Source organism: Sander vitreus, chromosome 12 (genome assembly GCF_031162955.1).
Source record: "Sander vitreus isolate 19-12246 chromosome 12, sanVit1, whole genome shotgun sequence".
Lineage (NCBI taxonomy): Eukaryota > Metazoa > Chordata > Actinopteri > Perciformes > Percidae > Sander > Sander vitreus.
Genome location: NC_135866.1, coordinates 6488114 through 6501715, shown reverse-complemented (window position 1 = coordinate 6501715; position 13602 = coordinate 6488114). Strand labels below are relative to the sequence as shown.

At 40.6% G+C, this 13602-nt stretch overlaps 1 protein-coding gene across 1 annotated transcript; it reads right to left on the bottom strand.

Annotated features, from left to right (window-relative positions):
• Positions 1-3970: 3970 nt before the first annotated feature.
• lrrc8da (leucine rich repeat containing 8 VRAC subunit Da) lies at positions 3971-13023 on the bottom strand. The gene is made up of 2 exons (XM_078263421.1): positions 12632-13023; positions 3971-7809 (listed from the first exon to the last, which is right to left on the bottom strand). Coding segments are annotated over exons 1-2 (2568 nt in total). The 5' UTR covers positions 12633-13023; the 3' UTR covers positions 3971-5242.
• Positions 13024-13602: the final 579 nt, after the last annotated feature.

Genomic DNA, 13602 nt, shown 5'->3' with positions numbered 1-13602 from the left:
ACCCGCCGACAGATGGCAGCATTCTGCAACACACGACCGACGACAGACAGACAGACAGACAGACAGACAGATAGATAGATAGATAGATAGATAGATAGATAGATAGATAGATAGATAGATAGATAGATAGATAGATAGATAGATAGATAGATAGATAGATAGATAGATAGATAGATAGATAGATAGATAGATAGATAGATAGATAGATAGATAGATAGATAGATAGATAGATAGATAGATAGATAGATAGATAGATAGATAGATAGATAGATAGATAGATAGATAGATAGATAGATAGATAGATAGATAGATAGATAGATAGATAGATAGATAGATAGATAGATAGATAGATAGATAGATAGATAGATAGATAGATAGATAGATAGATAGATAGATAGATAGATAGATAGATAGATAGATAGATAGATAGATAGATAATGTCATTGCATGTCTCTACACAACGAAATTAAGATGACATCAATCACTCACTTAGCAGCATAAAGACAGAAGGATAAAAAGTGACAGTGTCAGCAACAATTAATAGATAAACATAGAGTATAACACAAATAAAATAAATAAAAGTATTAAAACCAGAATAAGAAAAACCAGTGCATTTCCAAGTATGGTTCAAGTCCAGCTTAGCTTAGTCCTTCAACCTTTCAGCAGCTCATTTATGGCCCTTGGGGAAAAAAAGCTGTTTCTCATGCGGTTTGTCCGTGCCCTCGTGACCCTAGCCTGCCTGAGGGTAGGGTGTCAAACAGGATATGGCCAGGGTGTGTAGGGTCCGCTCTGATGCTGGGTTACTGCTCTTCTCTGCAGCCTACTGTACGTTTCATCCATAGAGAACATATACTGAATACATAATCGGTCCATGAGAAATGTATCAAACACAAAATTAGTCTTGCCTTTTGCCTCTTTTGCCTCTTGACGGTCTCTTATGGGATGCATATGCAATAATGCATAATATGGGATTGATGCAGTTCTTCATAAAAACATTTTTTTAAACATCTTTGAATTGTTTGCCCAGTTTTCCTTCTTATAAAATGTTGAACATCAATATACACATACAGTGATGAAAAAATAAATTACATATTCTTCTATTTCACAGGTTTAAAACCGAGACCCATGGATGTATAATAAGCAAATAGAGCCCCACCATGGATCTATTATTATGCCTAACCGTTGTTGTTTTTTTAAATATATATATATACACATGTCGAGGAAAGTCTGTCAGAGGGTCTGGCAAAGCGAGACTAGCTAATGTCAGAACCGGTTTAGAACCATCTTTGCTAATGTCATCATAATTCATGTTCCCAACAGTTGCTGAGAGTGGATATTTCCGGTTATTTCCTGTACCGGTGTCACGTGGTTTCGCCACTGCCACGCCTCCTTTAAGAGACTAGCGGCAGTTTCCCATGCAGTTTTCTTAGTATATTGATCATGGACTGTAAATATTAACAGTCCATATATGGTATTGATTCTAATGGGAGAAGTGAACGTGAATACAGATTATGACCGATCTGTGACGATCCTTTCGCCCCATGCTCACCAAAGTAAATGTTGGACCCAGTATTCACAAGCCACATATCTCCCAAACATTCTGACACTGAAATGGCAGAGTTAGTCATTTTACAGTCGGACAAATCCGACAAATCTGGAAAAAATTAACTTTGTTCGAGTGTCTCAGAAACAGACTCTCGCGAGATCTGGGGACAGCACAGCAAACCTCAACTAACGCAAACGCCACAGATAACACATTTTCGTCATGCTAAATGTGACTTTTAGCTGTGTAAATATCCAATGTTAGCAAAAGAAAATATAAACACATTATGCAAATTACTTTTTATCCATCACTACTCTTACAAACGAGGCCACGTCCACTTAGGAGACAGGAAGTGTGTACCATTTCGCATTTCATACGTCTTTTTAATACATCCATCCAATACAATACATCAGAGACGGTTGAATACATCCATGAGTTCATACCATTGGAGTGGCTGGAAATCATGCTTGAAATGCGCTATAGAGAATCTTTGATACAGTCTATTGTATGTTGCTGATGTGACATAGACAAAGATGCAGGTCTATAACTGTCAATTAAATGCTATTAATAGGGGTGTCAAGTTGATCTCAAAATGGATTTGTTCGTGTTCTTTATGTTTTTTGTAATTAGTAATTTAAATGTCAGAGCAAAATGAATAGCTATATACTACAGGCAGGGTCAGATTAACTTGCTGGGCCCCATTAAACCCTATTTCCCTGATTCTTTGCGCATTATGTACAGTTTTTTTTTATACTACCATGTACTATAGCCTACATGTATGCACGGAACAAAAATAACAAAGTTCTTGAAACTACATTTTTGACACAGGGTCCCTCTACAAGACATAGGCTCAACTTTAGGTAATAAAGCATGAGCACTTTTGGTATATTCCAAATTCCAAATTTCCAATTAAAATAGCACAAACCAATCGACAAATGTAAGTCTTAGGCTATTTCAGGTTCCTAAAGGAGGCCTAAAAGGCCCCAGGTTCTGTGTGTGTGTGTTGGTTTGTTAAACTTATTAATTGCAAATGCTTAGAAAATGTGTACCACTAAAGTACAATATCAATATCATGATCAGGGCTTTAAGGCGATCCTGCATTATTACCTCTTATATACCTGTGTCAAAATTTGCATCCTGTATATCCTTAAATACATTTGTGGTTAACTATATTACAACAAACAGGCCATGGATAACATAAAATTAGCATTTATCCTGCTTTTGCTGACAATGACAACTTTGGAAGCCATTGCACATACTGTAGATATCATACATATACATTATACTATAGTACAGTGTTTATTGACTTCCCAAAGAAAGAATGCCCCCTTATGTTGAAATCTGTGAAAAACTTCTTTTGCAAAACAGAGCACCATTTGCTCAAAGAGGGTTTAATCTAAACAAAGCGAATGAGCAGCGGTATGTTTTGACGCTTTTAAAACCAGGGCAGGATATCTCAAGGATGGGAACTCTGTGATGTCAATTCTCAGAGAAGTTCCCTTATTCAGAGTATTACTACAAGGCCATCAATTAGACTGTTGAACAGAAGGCTACATACATGCATAACACGCATAACCTTGACAAGATCAACACAGAAACAGTAAACCTATTGTTTTCTCCTCACTCGCTCACACAGACACGCTCACACAGACAGTCTTACTGTTGGTACAATGATCCTTGGCTCAGTGGCCTTTGTATGGAGCCCCTTAAAGGGACACGAGCAAAAACTTTGTAGACAGCGGGGTGGGGGAATTCTCCAGGAGAAAAATGTAGAGTGAAGCTTGTGTTGAGTATACCTTTTTTTCCCCATTTTAACTTATCAAACACAGATGTAACTAATAAGATGATTAATTGTAATAATTGTTTAGACAGAGGCTTGTTTCAGCAGCCTAGAATCTAGACGCACCCTAGCGGCAGCAAATGTAATTTGCAGCCAGGGTCAGTCTAGCAAGTCTCCGTTGGCTTGTGAGCTGGAAAAAACAAACTCTGGTCAGGCCAATCACATTGTGTTTAGAGTCGGTAGGCGGGCTTAACATTAGGACAGCAGAGTTGCGACGGTTCCGCGTGAATTCCCTGCTACTTGAAAACAAAGAAGTTGGCTGCTGCTGCTGGCGAACAGCGGTCTTTCGAATCGGCTTTGGTCACGACTCTGGAAGACTTGGAGTAAAGCACTGAAGTCATTCTTAAAAAAGCAAGATGTGTTCTGAGTTTTGCCGACCGGATACGGCCAAAGTTTAATCTATCGACTAGCGTTGCTCTGGTTGGCTATGAGTGCAGAGGGAATCTGAAAGACAACCGTTTATCCCGCCCCTCGGATTGAGCCCTGCCAATGGTGAGTTCCCAGACCCAACATCTTGACGTGGGTCTGGCTTGTCAGGCTATTGTTTCAGTGGAGTGGGCCGGAAGTAGATAAATAATGATTAGATATTCATCTAAAATCTTGTTTTATTGTGCCATAAAGTTGTGAACTTTGATCATAGGATCACAAAGGTGGTACAGCAGCTCTAAATAAGACATACTGTGTATATACACTACAGACCTACACAGAAATACATTAAGAAGAATGAAGGCAGACATGTTTGTCGTCATCACACAATTCTGACAATTCTGACGGTTTAATTCCACATCTCAAATTTTAAAGCAATTAAGAAAAAAAGATAAAACAGAGTTCCCTTTTATCAGCTCACGTCGGTCTTCTTGGGACAGTTTATTACAAAAAGGACATTCAGGGATCTTTAAGTTATTACGTTTTCAATGTGCAAATTAATTGCTATAGGCTAAATTAATTAGTATACAATCTCTTTGATGTGGATTGTATACTAGGTAGGTAGGTATAGTCAGGTAAAGGTTCATTTATGGTGCTTAGTCTCTACCTGAGTTTTACAACTCTAATGTCGTTTTGTTGGGACATTGAGGAAAATAAAAGGTTTTACGATTTCAACAAAAGTTTAAGACTGCTAAGAAAGGGGGCGACCTCTAGCTTACCCAGTGTAGGCTGGGTCCTTTGCAGCGGCCGGGTTCGACTCTGACCCGCAGCCCTTTGCTGCGTGTCATCCCCCCCATCTCTCTCCCACCTTGGCTGTCTATCCACTAATCCACATAATCTTAAAAAAAAAAAAAACTACTAAGAAAGAAGGGTTGCCTTGTGTCCTCTTACATGCTATGGAAGAGGACACAAGGGTTGCCTTGTGTCCTCTTCCATAGCATGTAATTGCTCTGTGGATAGTAACTGTATGTAAAACTGACAAGAAAACATTAAATATTCATTTTTGGCCTCACTGTAAAAATAAAAAAAGTAAAAAAAATAAAAAGAATTGCAATAGCAGCAGTTAAGGCAAAAACGATTGTTCCATGGTAACAATTATACCTGAGTACCTAAAACAACAATGACAAATCTACATAATGTGTCATTGGAGCAATCAGTTTTGGTCTATAGAGTATGACATAAAGAAGCTAAATTTCTAATGTTTTGTTACTCAAAGCTATGAAACTGCTAAAAGCCAAAACGTTGCTGAACTATAATACTCAGCAACAACGAAAGCAATATATACCATTTTAATACATAAGCAACTAAGACAACTCATTAAAATAATCAAGAGAAATGCATTCATTTTTAGGGATATTACAATAATAAAGAGTCTACTCTTACATCCATTACGCAGGATAGTCATGAACTCATGAACCAGTGTTTTTTTTGTGCTATAAGCCACTCGTAAAGGAAGTGTTGTTCTCTCGGCTAATGCTCTCCTTAACCTCCACCGGCAATGCGTCAAAGAGATGGTCCTCCACAACCAGGCCGCTTTTGCGCAGCAGGCGACAGTTTCCTAGCTGGGCGGGCAGTCTGTCCAGACAGTTCCCTCTCAGCTCCAGCTGAGTGAGCTGGACCAGTTGGCCCACAGTCTCTGGCAGCACAGTGAGCGCATTGTTCCCCAGACACAGCACCTTGAGCTTGGTGCATCTGAACAGAGGCTTGGGCAGCACCTCCAGCTTGTTGGAGTTGATGGCCAAGTGCTGGAGATTGTGGAGGAGACCCACATCCAGAGGGAGCACTGTGATGGAGTTGTGGCCCACGTCCAAGTGCCGCAGTTTAGGCAGCATGAACAAGGCAGGAGGCAGGGACTCCAGTTTATTGTGAGAGAGGTGGAGAGACTCCAGAGACTTGACCTGGCCGATGGAGGATGGGATGGTGATGATTTTGTTGTGCCACAGTTTAAGGCACGTCAGCCTCTTGAGGTGCTGGAAGCTGATGATCTCCTCGATGGTTCGGATGTTGTTCGATTTCAGGTCAAGTTCCTGTAGGTTGGTCAGGCTGAAAATAGCGTGGGGAATCCTCTCCAGTTCACACGTGTGCAGTTCCAGATCAATTATATTTGTCATTTTTTTCAGACTATTTAATACCAGAAGTTTGGTACCGTCATTGTGCACCACTAGCTTAATCAGATGTGGCGACAGCTCTGTGATGTTTGTGGGCATTTTTGTGAGGTTGCTCTTCAAGCATAATGTCTTTAAATGCCTCAAATCTCGCATGGACTCTAGACCAATCATTTTGTTATTTTCTGAGCTCAAGTTGCCAATTAGGTTGAGCTCCCTCAAACTCCTCAGCAAATACACCCATGCTGGGATCTCGGCAACATCAGTGAACTTGACATGAAGGCAGCGAAGATGGTCACGTAGGAAAGCAAACGCTGTCTGCTCTACTTTGGCGGGACAGTGGCAGAGATGCAGCTCCACCAGGCTGGTCATTTGGGAGACCTTTGCCGAGAACCTCACCTCAGGAATCAGTTCCAGTTTCAGCACTTCCAAGTCTGTGAGGTCGAACACCGCATTTGGAATACCAGAGAGCATGAAAAGGTGCAGCTCTTGCTGGTCCAGTGCGTTACGGGTCACAAGCTGCCTTAGTTTTTCAAAGGTCCACTCGTGATTAAGGCTGATCTCTCTGAGCTTGTTTTCACTGACCTCGGACAAGAAGACGCCAAAGCGTTTGGAGTAGAGCTGGTCATATTGGTCAACCATGTGTAAGAGGAATGCAAAGTCGTTTTTGACATCAGGAATGTCACTAAAGCTGCTCTCTTCCCGGACCTTCTCGAATGAGTACTCTTTCAGAGGCCGGCGGAACACCCAGAAGAGAGAGTACAGGCAAGCCATCCCGTAGATCAAAATCAAAGTCATGTAGCTAACAAGCAGCTTTTTTAGCATGAAAGCCATGTTGTGCGTACATATGAAATTTGTGTATCCTATTAGCTGTTTAATATCGGGCTCACAATCGTGCTTGAACTTTATTTCAGCCAAAAAGGTCGAAGTGTAGGATAATATCAAAATAAACTTGACCGTTTTGACAACGGTCTGCGCTACATAAAGCTTGTAGATGAAATCACTGTCCTCCACATGAGCTCTGAATTTTCTGACTTTCTCAAACAGGGCTTTGGCCTGCTCCCCATCTTTTTTGTCCAGGATTGTCATGCTACTTGGGACCTCTGCGATGGGCTTATCTGCAGAGAACTTCACCCCGAGCATGGGTGTGGTTGGGCTGACATTTGAGCTTTCATCCTTCCCTTCTAAAGATACCTGCTTTGGTGCTAAGGTGGTGCCGGTCAACCGCTGTTTGTTCTCCTCAGAGTCCTCACAAGCTGTTTCAGACAAAGCCTTCGTGGTCCAGGGAGACTCAAAACATCTACCTAGAATCGAAACAAAATGCTCGATCTTGGAGCTCGTTTTGGGGTATTTGAACCAAAAATTGCTACTGACCATTAGAACAATGGTGTGGATGAGGGCAAGGTAGGGAAAGTACTTGGAATACCAGGGCAAGGCAACATGGTAACATATTTGGTTGATGAAGACATATTGTTGAAAGTCCAGGTTGGTCCTGATCCCTGTGGGTTGAGGTTGATTGACATATTTCTCTGCCGCCACAGCAGTGTGTTGGTGTGTGACATGGATCTCATGGACAACGTCGTCTGGTAAGTCCTTAGAGACTAGGGGGATGGTGGTTGCCAGAGGGGCTCCGGTGGCTGCTGATAAGGCTGCTTTCTGTGTGCTCTGCTGCGTAACCAAGTTAGGCTTAGCCCCTCCCATGGCCTCCTCCGGGTCATCCAGACACGGAAGGCAAGCCACCTGGTCCTTGGTGATCTGCATGGTCATGGCGAATATGGCCAGCATCAGCATGACCAGCCCCAGGTAGTCCATGAAGACGTCCCACCATGGCTTTAGGATGCGGTACGTCGGCTGGATGTCATTCAAGGATGCAATCTCAGATAGCGTGAACATCACTGCAACGAATAGAGGAGAGTCAGTTAATCTACTCTAGTTGTTTTAGCATTACCTATAAGTATGAAAAAGACAGACTAACAAATTAGAGATTAAATACAGTCGATCAATCAATTAGTTGATTAACAGAAAATTAAGCGACAAGTGTTTTGAGAAATCAATTCATTGTTCGCTTCAGTAATTTTTTTGAGTAAGAACTTCAAAACATGCTCTTGTCCCAGTTTCACCAACGTGAGGCATTGCTGCTTTTTTTTCCATCACTGCAAACTGAAGGTCTTTGGGTTTTGGACCGTGGGTCAGCTAAAACATGATATCCGAAGACATCGCCTTTAAAACTGTGACAGAACGACGAATAATTGAGAAATTAAATCGACAAATGTATCTATAATGAAAATAATCGCCAATTGCCACTGTTTGGATTGCTAAACATCCCTTATAACTGCCTTTTTACAAAGAAGTAAATTCAAAAAGAACATCTGACGTGAGTTACTAGAGCACAAACATACACCAGGAAGTGAAATCTTTTTGGGTCAAATCCATAGCCGGCTGCCAAAAGTGGGGAGTTAGAGTAAAACATTTAACCCCCTAGCTGTAAAAGCTACTGATGAGTAACTGTGAAGCTACTGCTGAGTGTAAATGTGCTACATCATTTTATCTGTCCTTTTATCTCTATTGTGCTAAATAGTTTCTAGTTTTACTCAGTAATGCTTTAAAAGGTCCCATATTATGCTAATTTTTAGGTTCATACTTTTATTTTTGGGTTTCTACTAGAACATGTTTACATGCTCAATGTTAAAAAAACAAAACAAAAAAAAAAAAAAAAAAAAAACTTGGTGGCAGTAATGCACCTGTAAGCCATGACTTTTTTCCCCCTGCAGTGTTTACCTTTTGCCTCGTCTTTTTCAGCTCACTTCTTTTGTCGGCTTCAATCTGAAATGTTTCCACTTTTTACAATATGGGACCTTTAATGATGCTTAAGCACAGAGTCAAGTTTGTGCTAAACACAGACTTATTACAACATGTTTTACTGGAACAGTGCACAGTCCTTTGATGTAGGCATACGTCTCCCAACCTCCTCCTTCTGAATCGCTAAGACATTTGGCACATTTCATCAATCACTGGCTTTTCTCATTTAGCAGATGTGGCACATGCTTGAATCAACTTTCATCCGTTTCCTGCTTCTAACCCAATCAAACACAATCGAAAGACATATTTCAAAAGACACGTAATTCGGGAAAATACATAAACGATCCGTCCATCTTGATAATTTCTGGTTTTCTGGAACCTGCACTGAAGAGCAACAGTTTTGTGACACAATTTAAATATTTCACACTGTTTTTTACTACGAGCTGCACTCCAAAATGGAGGTTTTTCTTGCAAGTAAGAAAGAGTTGAAGCATTTCCAATAAGAACACCTATGTGTGTGTGTGTGTGTGTGTTCATTTGATTTATCTGATAGAAATCAAACATTACATTAACAGTAAATTGAACTAGAAGTAAACTAACAAAAAACTATTTCAAATACAACTTATTTTGTTTTCATTTCATCAATAAAAGAAAATCGCAGAAAGGGAAAATTAATCTAAAATTTAAAAAAAAAATGTGAACATAAACTATTAACTTCAAACTCCATCTTTCTTTCATTAGAATGATTAACCAATTGTATTAGAATTATTAGAGGCTTCACTTGTTTTCCACATTTTGGTACAGTTCCAGAAATTCCAATTATACGTAATCTGATCAAATATGTCACAATATAATATGCAGTAACTGGTCTCTAGTTTGAGGGTGACACCCTTACATGTTATAGAAAGCGCTGACAGTTGTTGACACCCAGTGGCCTTATCTTCTAAAGCCAGCAGTAACCGATTGAAAAGAAATGGCTAATAGGTTGCCTGTGTATAAGCCATACTATTTTGATATCTTGACCCTTTCTCAGCTAAAAAGAAATGGGTTTCCAATAAGTTAAGTTTCACTTCATCACTGAGATCCATCAGCCTCCAAACAAGCATGTAATATGCATAAGCTTATGGCTCTTGCACAATAATCATGGATGTCTCAAGCATGAACGGCCATCATGTCGCAAAGGTCAAAGTCAAAGCAGCTATGCTAGGTGTGACGCGATTGGTTTCTGTTTCAGAGGGTCTTCACTAGAGCCCGACCGAAAAATCAGTGGGCCGATGTTATCAACTGATATACATTTATTACATAGATCTCATATCAGCATATATGTAAGAAATTGCAGTACAAAAATACCAAAGATTCATCTAAGATCATTTAGAGACCGTGTCTCCGTCGCATAGTTCGTATCAGATTTTTTTAAATCTCAAATATTGGCATAAGCCTCAAAATTACAGAATATGTTAGGGATGCCACGGTGAGGAAATTTTCCCACGGGGTAATAAGCTTGTTAATAAAATGGTTACCGATTACACCAGACATTTGACATGAAAATATATTTGTTAATGACGTACAATATCTGCAGAGCGTCATTCTCCTTACTATGTGACTCCTGCTACTCTGTGCTGCTGCTGCTGCTGCTGCTGCTGTGGCGGCTACGGCTGTACAGAGCAGACACTTAAGTTTGTAATTAGTGCCGTCGTCCGACTTTGATAACAAGCTTAGTATTTTAGTGGGCACTCATACACGAAAATGAACTAAATGGGTTCATTTTCTACAAAAACCAAAAGAAGGTGGGGGCGGTGGGCAAGTAATGTAATGGCTGACCACTGGTCAACATCGGGTACACCGGAAACACCGGACATACCGACTTTCTGTCAGGCTATAGTCTTCACATATAGACCAAGATGTCCCACTTTAGCGTAATAATGCAGGGTTATACCAAGTTAACTTGTTTTGAGGAACTTGAAAGCCAAGTACACTTGGTTGTTACTGTATAGCTGATGTTATATTGGTGTTTTCTCATAGTGCTATAAAAATAAATAATGGGCTTTTAGGAAGACATTTTGACATGTCATGGGTGTAAAGAATTAAATGAAAGATGGCTGAATGATATTTGACATGCCCAACCATTTATCTGGAGAATGCATCAGTGCAAGAGATGTTTGTGAAATGAAAGAGCAGATGTGTTTCCATTCAAATGTCACACTGAAACGTTGCATAAAAGAAATGCTTCAATCATCCAGTTTGGAGCAAATAAACTAGACCGCAGCTAGTTTCGCCAGAAGTTAGCGCTTGGCTACGCATGGCTGAAATCCGCCAGTGAACAGAGAAGATGAAGCAGACGTCACAAGCCGCCTTGGCTGTCTGACCATGGATTAATAATAACTGGAGCTGCCTCGGTCATCGCTATGACAGTTACTCAGTGGCGCATAAAACCAAAGAAGTTCAACTTTCGCATCTTTTGGTGCCCGAAGGCATCATGTGACGGACACGAGAGTTGCAATTACCCGTTTGGCCACTATACCAAATTGGCTTCAAAGCTCGACGCACTTTCTGAGGGCCTGCATCCAACGCATATACGAGAGAACAATAGAAAGGTCTTCAGGAATTTGGTTTGGCAAGTTTTAATTGTCTTTTATGCGAGCCAGATTGGCCAACAGAGTAAACGGCTGTTTATTCATGCAAGTTAAATGGTCGCTAAGTCAGGCAAAGGCGTTTTCATATCCCACTTAACGAATCAACTATTTTTTACGACAAAGGGAAAAACCACCTCAAGCGAAAAACATTTTTGCACAATTGAAGTTTTATCAAATGTTGCCATTTCCATCCAGATTTCCTAATGCGATATTTCAAAATGCAAATAAAAATAGTTGAATAAAAACACAGCCAGTGAGTCGTGAGAGAGTAGATATAATATGGGCTCCACAGTGGTTTATAATGATCAATCCTCCTCTAGGGTATTGGGGGGGGGGCAATGGGGCCCAAAGGAAAGGGGCTGGGACCATTTTAGTTTAAAGATGACTATAATTTTATAAATATATATATATAAAAAAAAATTGTAAACCAGTGGTGTAGTCTACGTGATACGCAGGAATACACAGTATACCCACTAAGAAAGCTCCAGAATTTATACCCTCTTAAAAATGCGCAATACCACGTAACAACATACTTTCCATTATAATTTTGAATATTCTGAATTGTCATCTGCGGTTTTTTTTTTCTTCACATAGGCTAAATAATGGTATTTTCACCGTAAATTGGTGCATAAAAGTGTGTCAGAATACAGGATATGAAGTCTTTGACGCTCAAAATTTCCCTCGGGGAGGACACCCAGACCCCCCACGATGATATGCCTATAGGCCTCCAAAAAGGCCTATTCTGGCCCATATATATATATATATATATATATATATATAGGCCCATACATACACACTACAGTATACCCACTACAATACATTAGACTACACCACTGGTGTAAACTAAGTTCAAGCCAGGTCTGAGGGTTAGACATGGCTGCAGACAGCAAGGAAATAGGTCGCAGACCGACCATGTGGAAGACAGGCTGGGTGATTCTTTTTTTGTTGAGGTAGACTATTCCACCATATGGGGAAATAAGACATGTCTAGCTGGATGATACGCGGACTTTTCCCCCGACGTGAGGAGTTCTTGCGCAGTAAGTTATCTTGGTGTACTGGGTCAGGTGACTTGTTGAAACGTGAGCCTGAGAATCAGCATGTGTCCCGGTGGCGTTAAACATTCACACCGGGTAACCTAAACATGTTTCTTCTCTGAAAACCATCATGTGCTCGGCCACGCGAGGAGAAACAATATTAGTGAGGTTTATTGATTATGAGTAAAATAAATATTAGATTCGTTTAAAGTAGGCTATATTTAGAACATTGTGAAGGAAAATATACTTACTGCCCGTGTGGCGTTATCTCAATCCAATTATTTCTTCCTCCGCCTGCATGCCACTTTTCACTCCGTTCTCCAGGTGCGCCTCTAACCTAATTTCTAAGCCCCGTTCAAAACTGTGGGAATGACGCCGCTGTGTGAGACACAGCTCTGAGGAACATTTGTTCGTGACAGCGCGGGTTGTCAGCTACATCCCTCACACCTGAGCCCCGGGAAGCAGAGCCGGCTGCCTGGCCGTAGGCTACGTTAGACAATATGCAGCAGACCTCGAGTGCAATGTATTTCTAAGACCGATCCAATATGGAGCCGTACCTTATTTTACAGTCTATGAGCCGTACACAGACCGCTGTTGAGAGTGTTATGGGCGCTTCTCATTGGAGGATGACATTATGCCAACTTCCTGAGGACACCGCCTGCCTGCTAGTTTATCTGACGCTGCATTCACTGCGTATGGGAGAAAGAAATGATAGACAGGGCGACACGGTCCACGGGTGGGCTGGACGTACCAGCAAAACATTTGTGAAAATGTTGGATTTAAACGTTGTTTTTTTATAAATACTTTCATTCCCAACAAAAAGTACACATTTGTGATTTGAAAACGCAACTGATTTCCATAAAGTTTTGCATAGGGAAATAGGCCTATGTGGCCGACTCATAGAGTAGGCCTATAGTGCTTTCACTAATGATGCTATATTTACTTTGGTACAGCAAAGAAAATTTTGTAGCAAACCTTTGAGAATCATAATGCCTGGACTATAATAAATTCAGTAAGTATTCAGCAAGTGGAACAAATTATATGTAATACAAATCAAACCCCTGAATTGAATGCTATTGGAAATTAGCTGTATAGGCCTACCAGCTGAAAACTGAGCTCTCTTGTCTACTGTCTGTCCTGCGTGTCTTGAAGGAAGCACCAGCTTCCCCCTCTTTTGTTTCGAGTAGCCTACCAGACACACAAATGCATTGTGGTGTTGAAA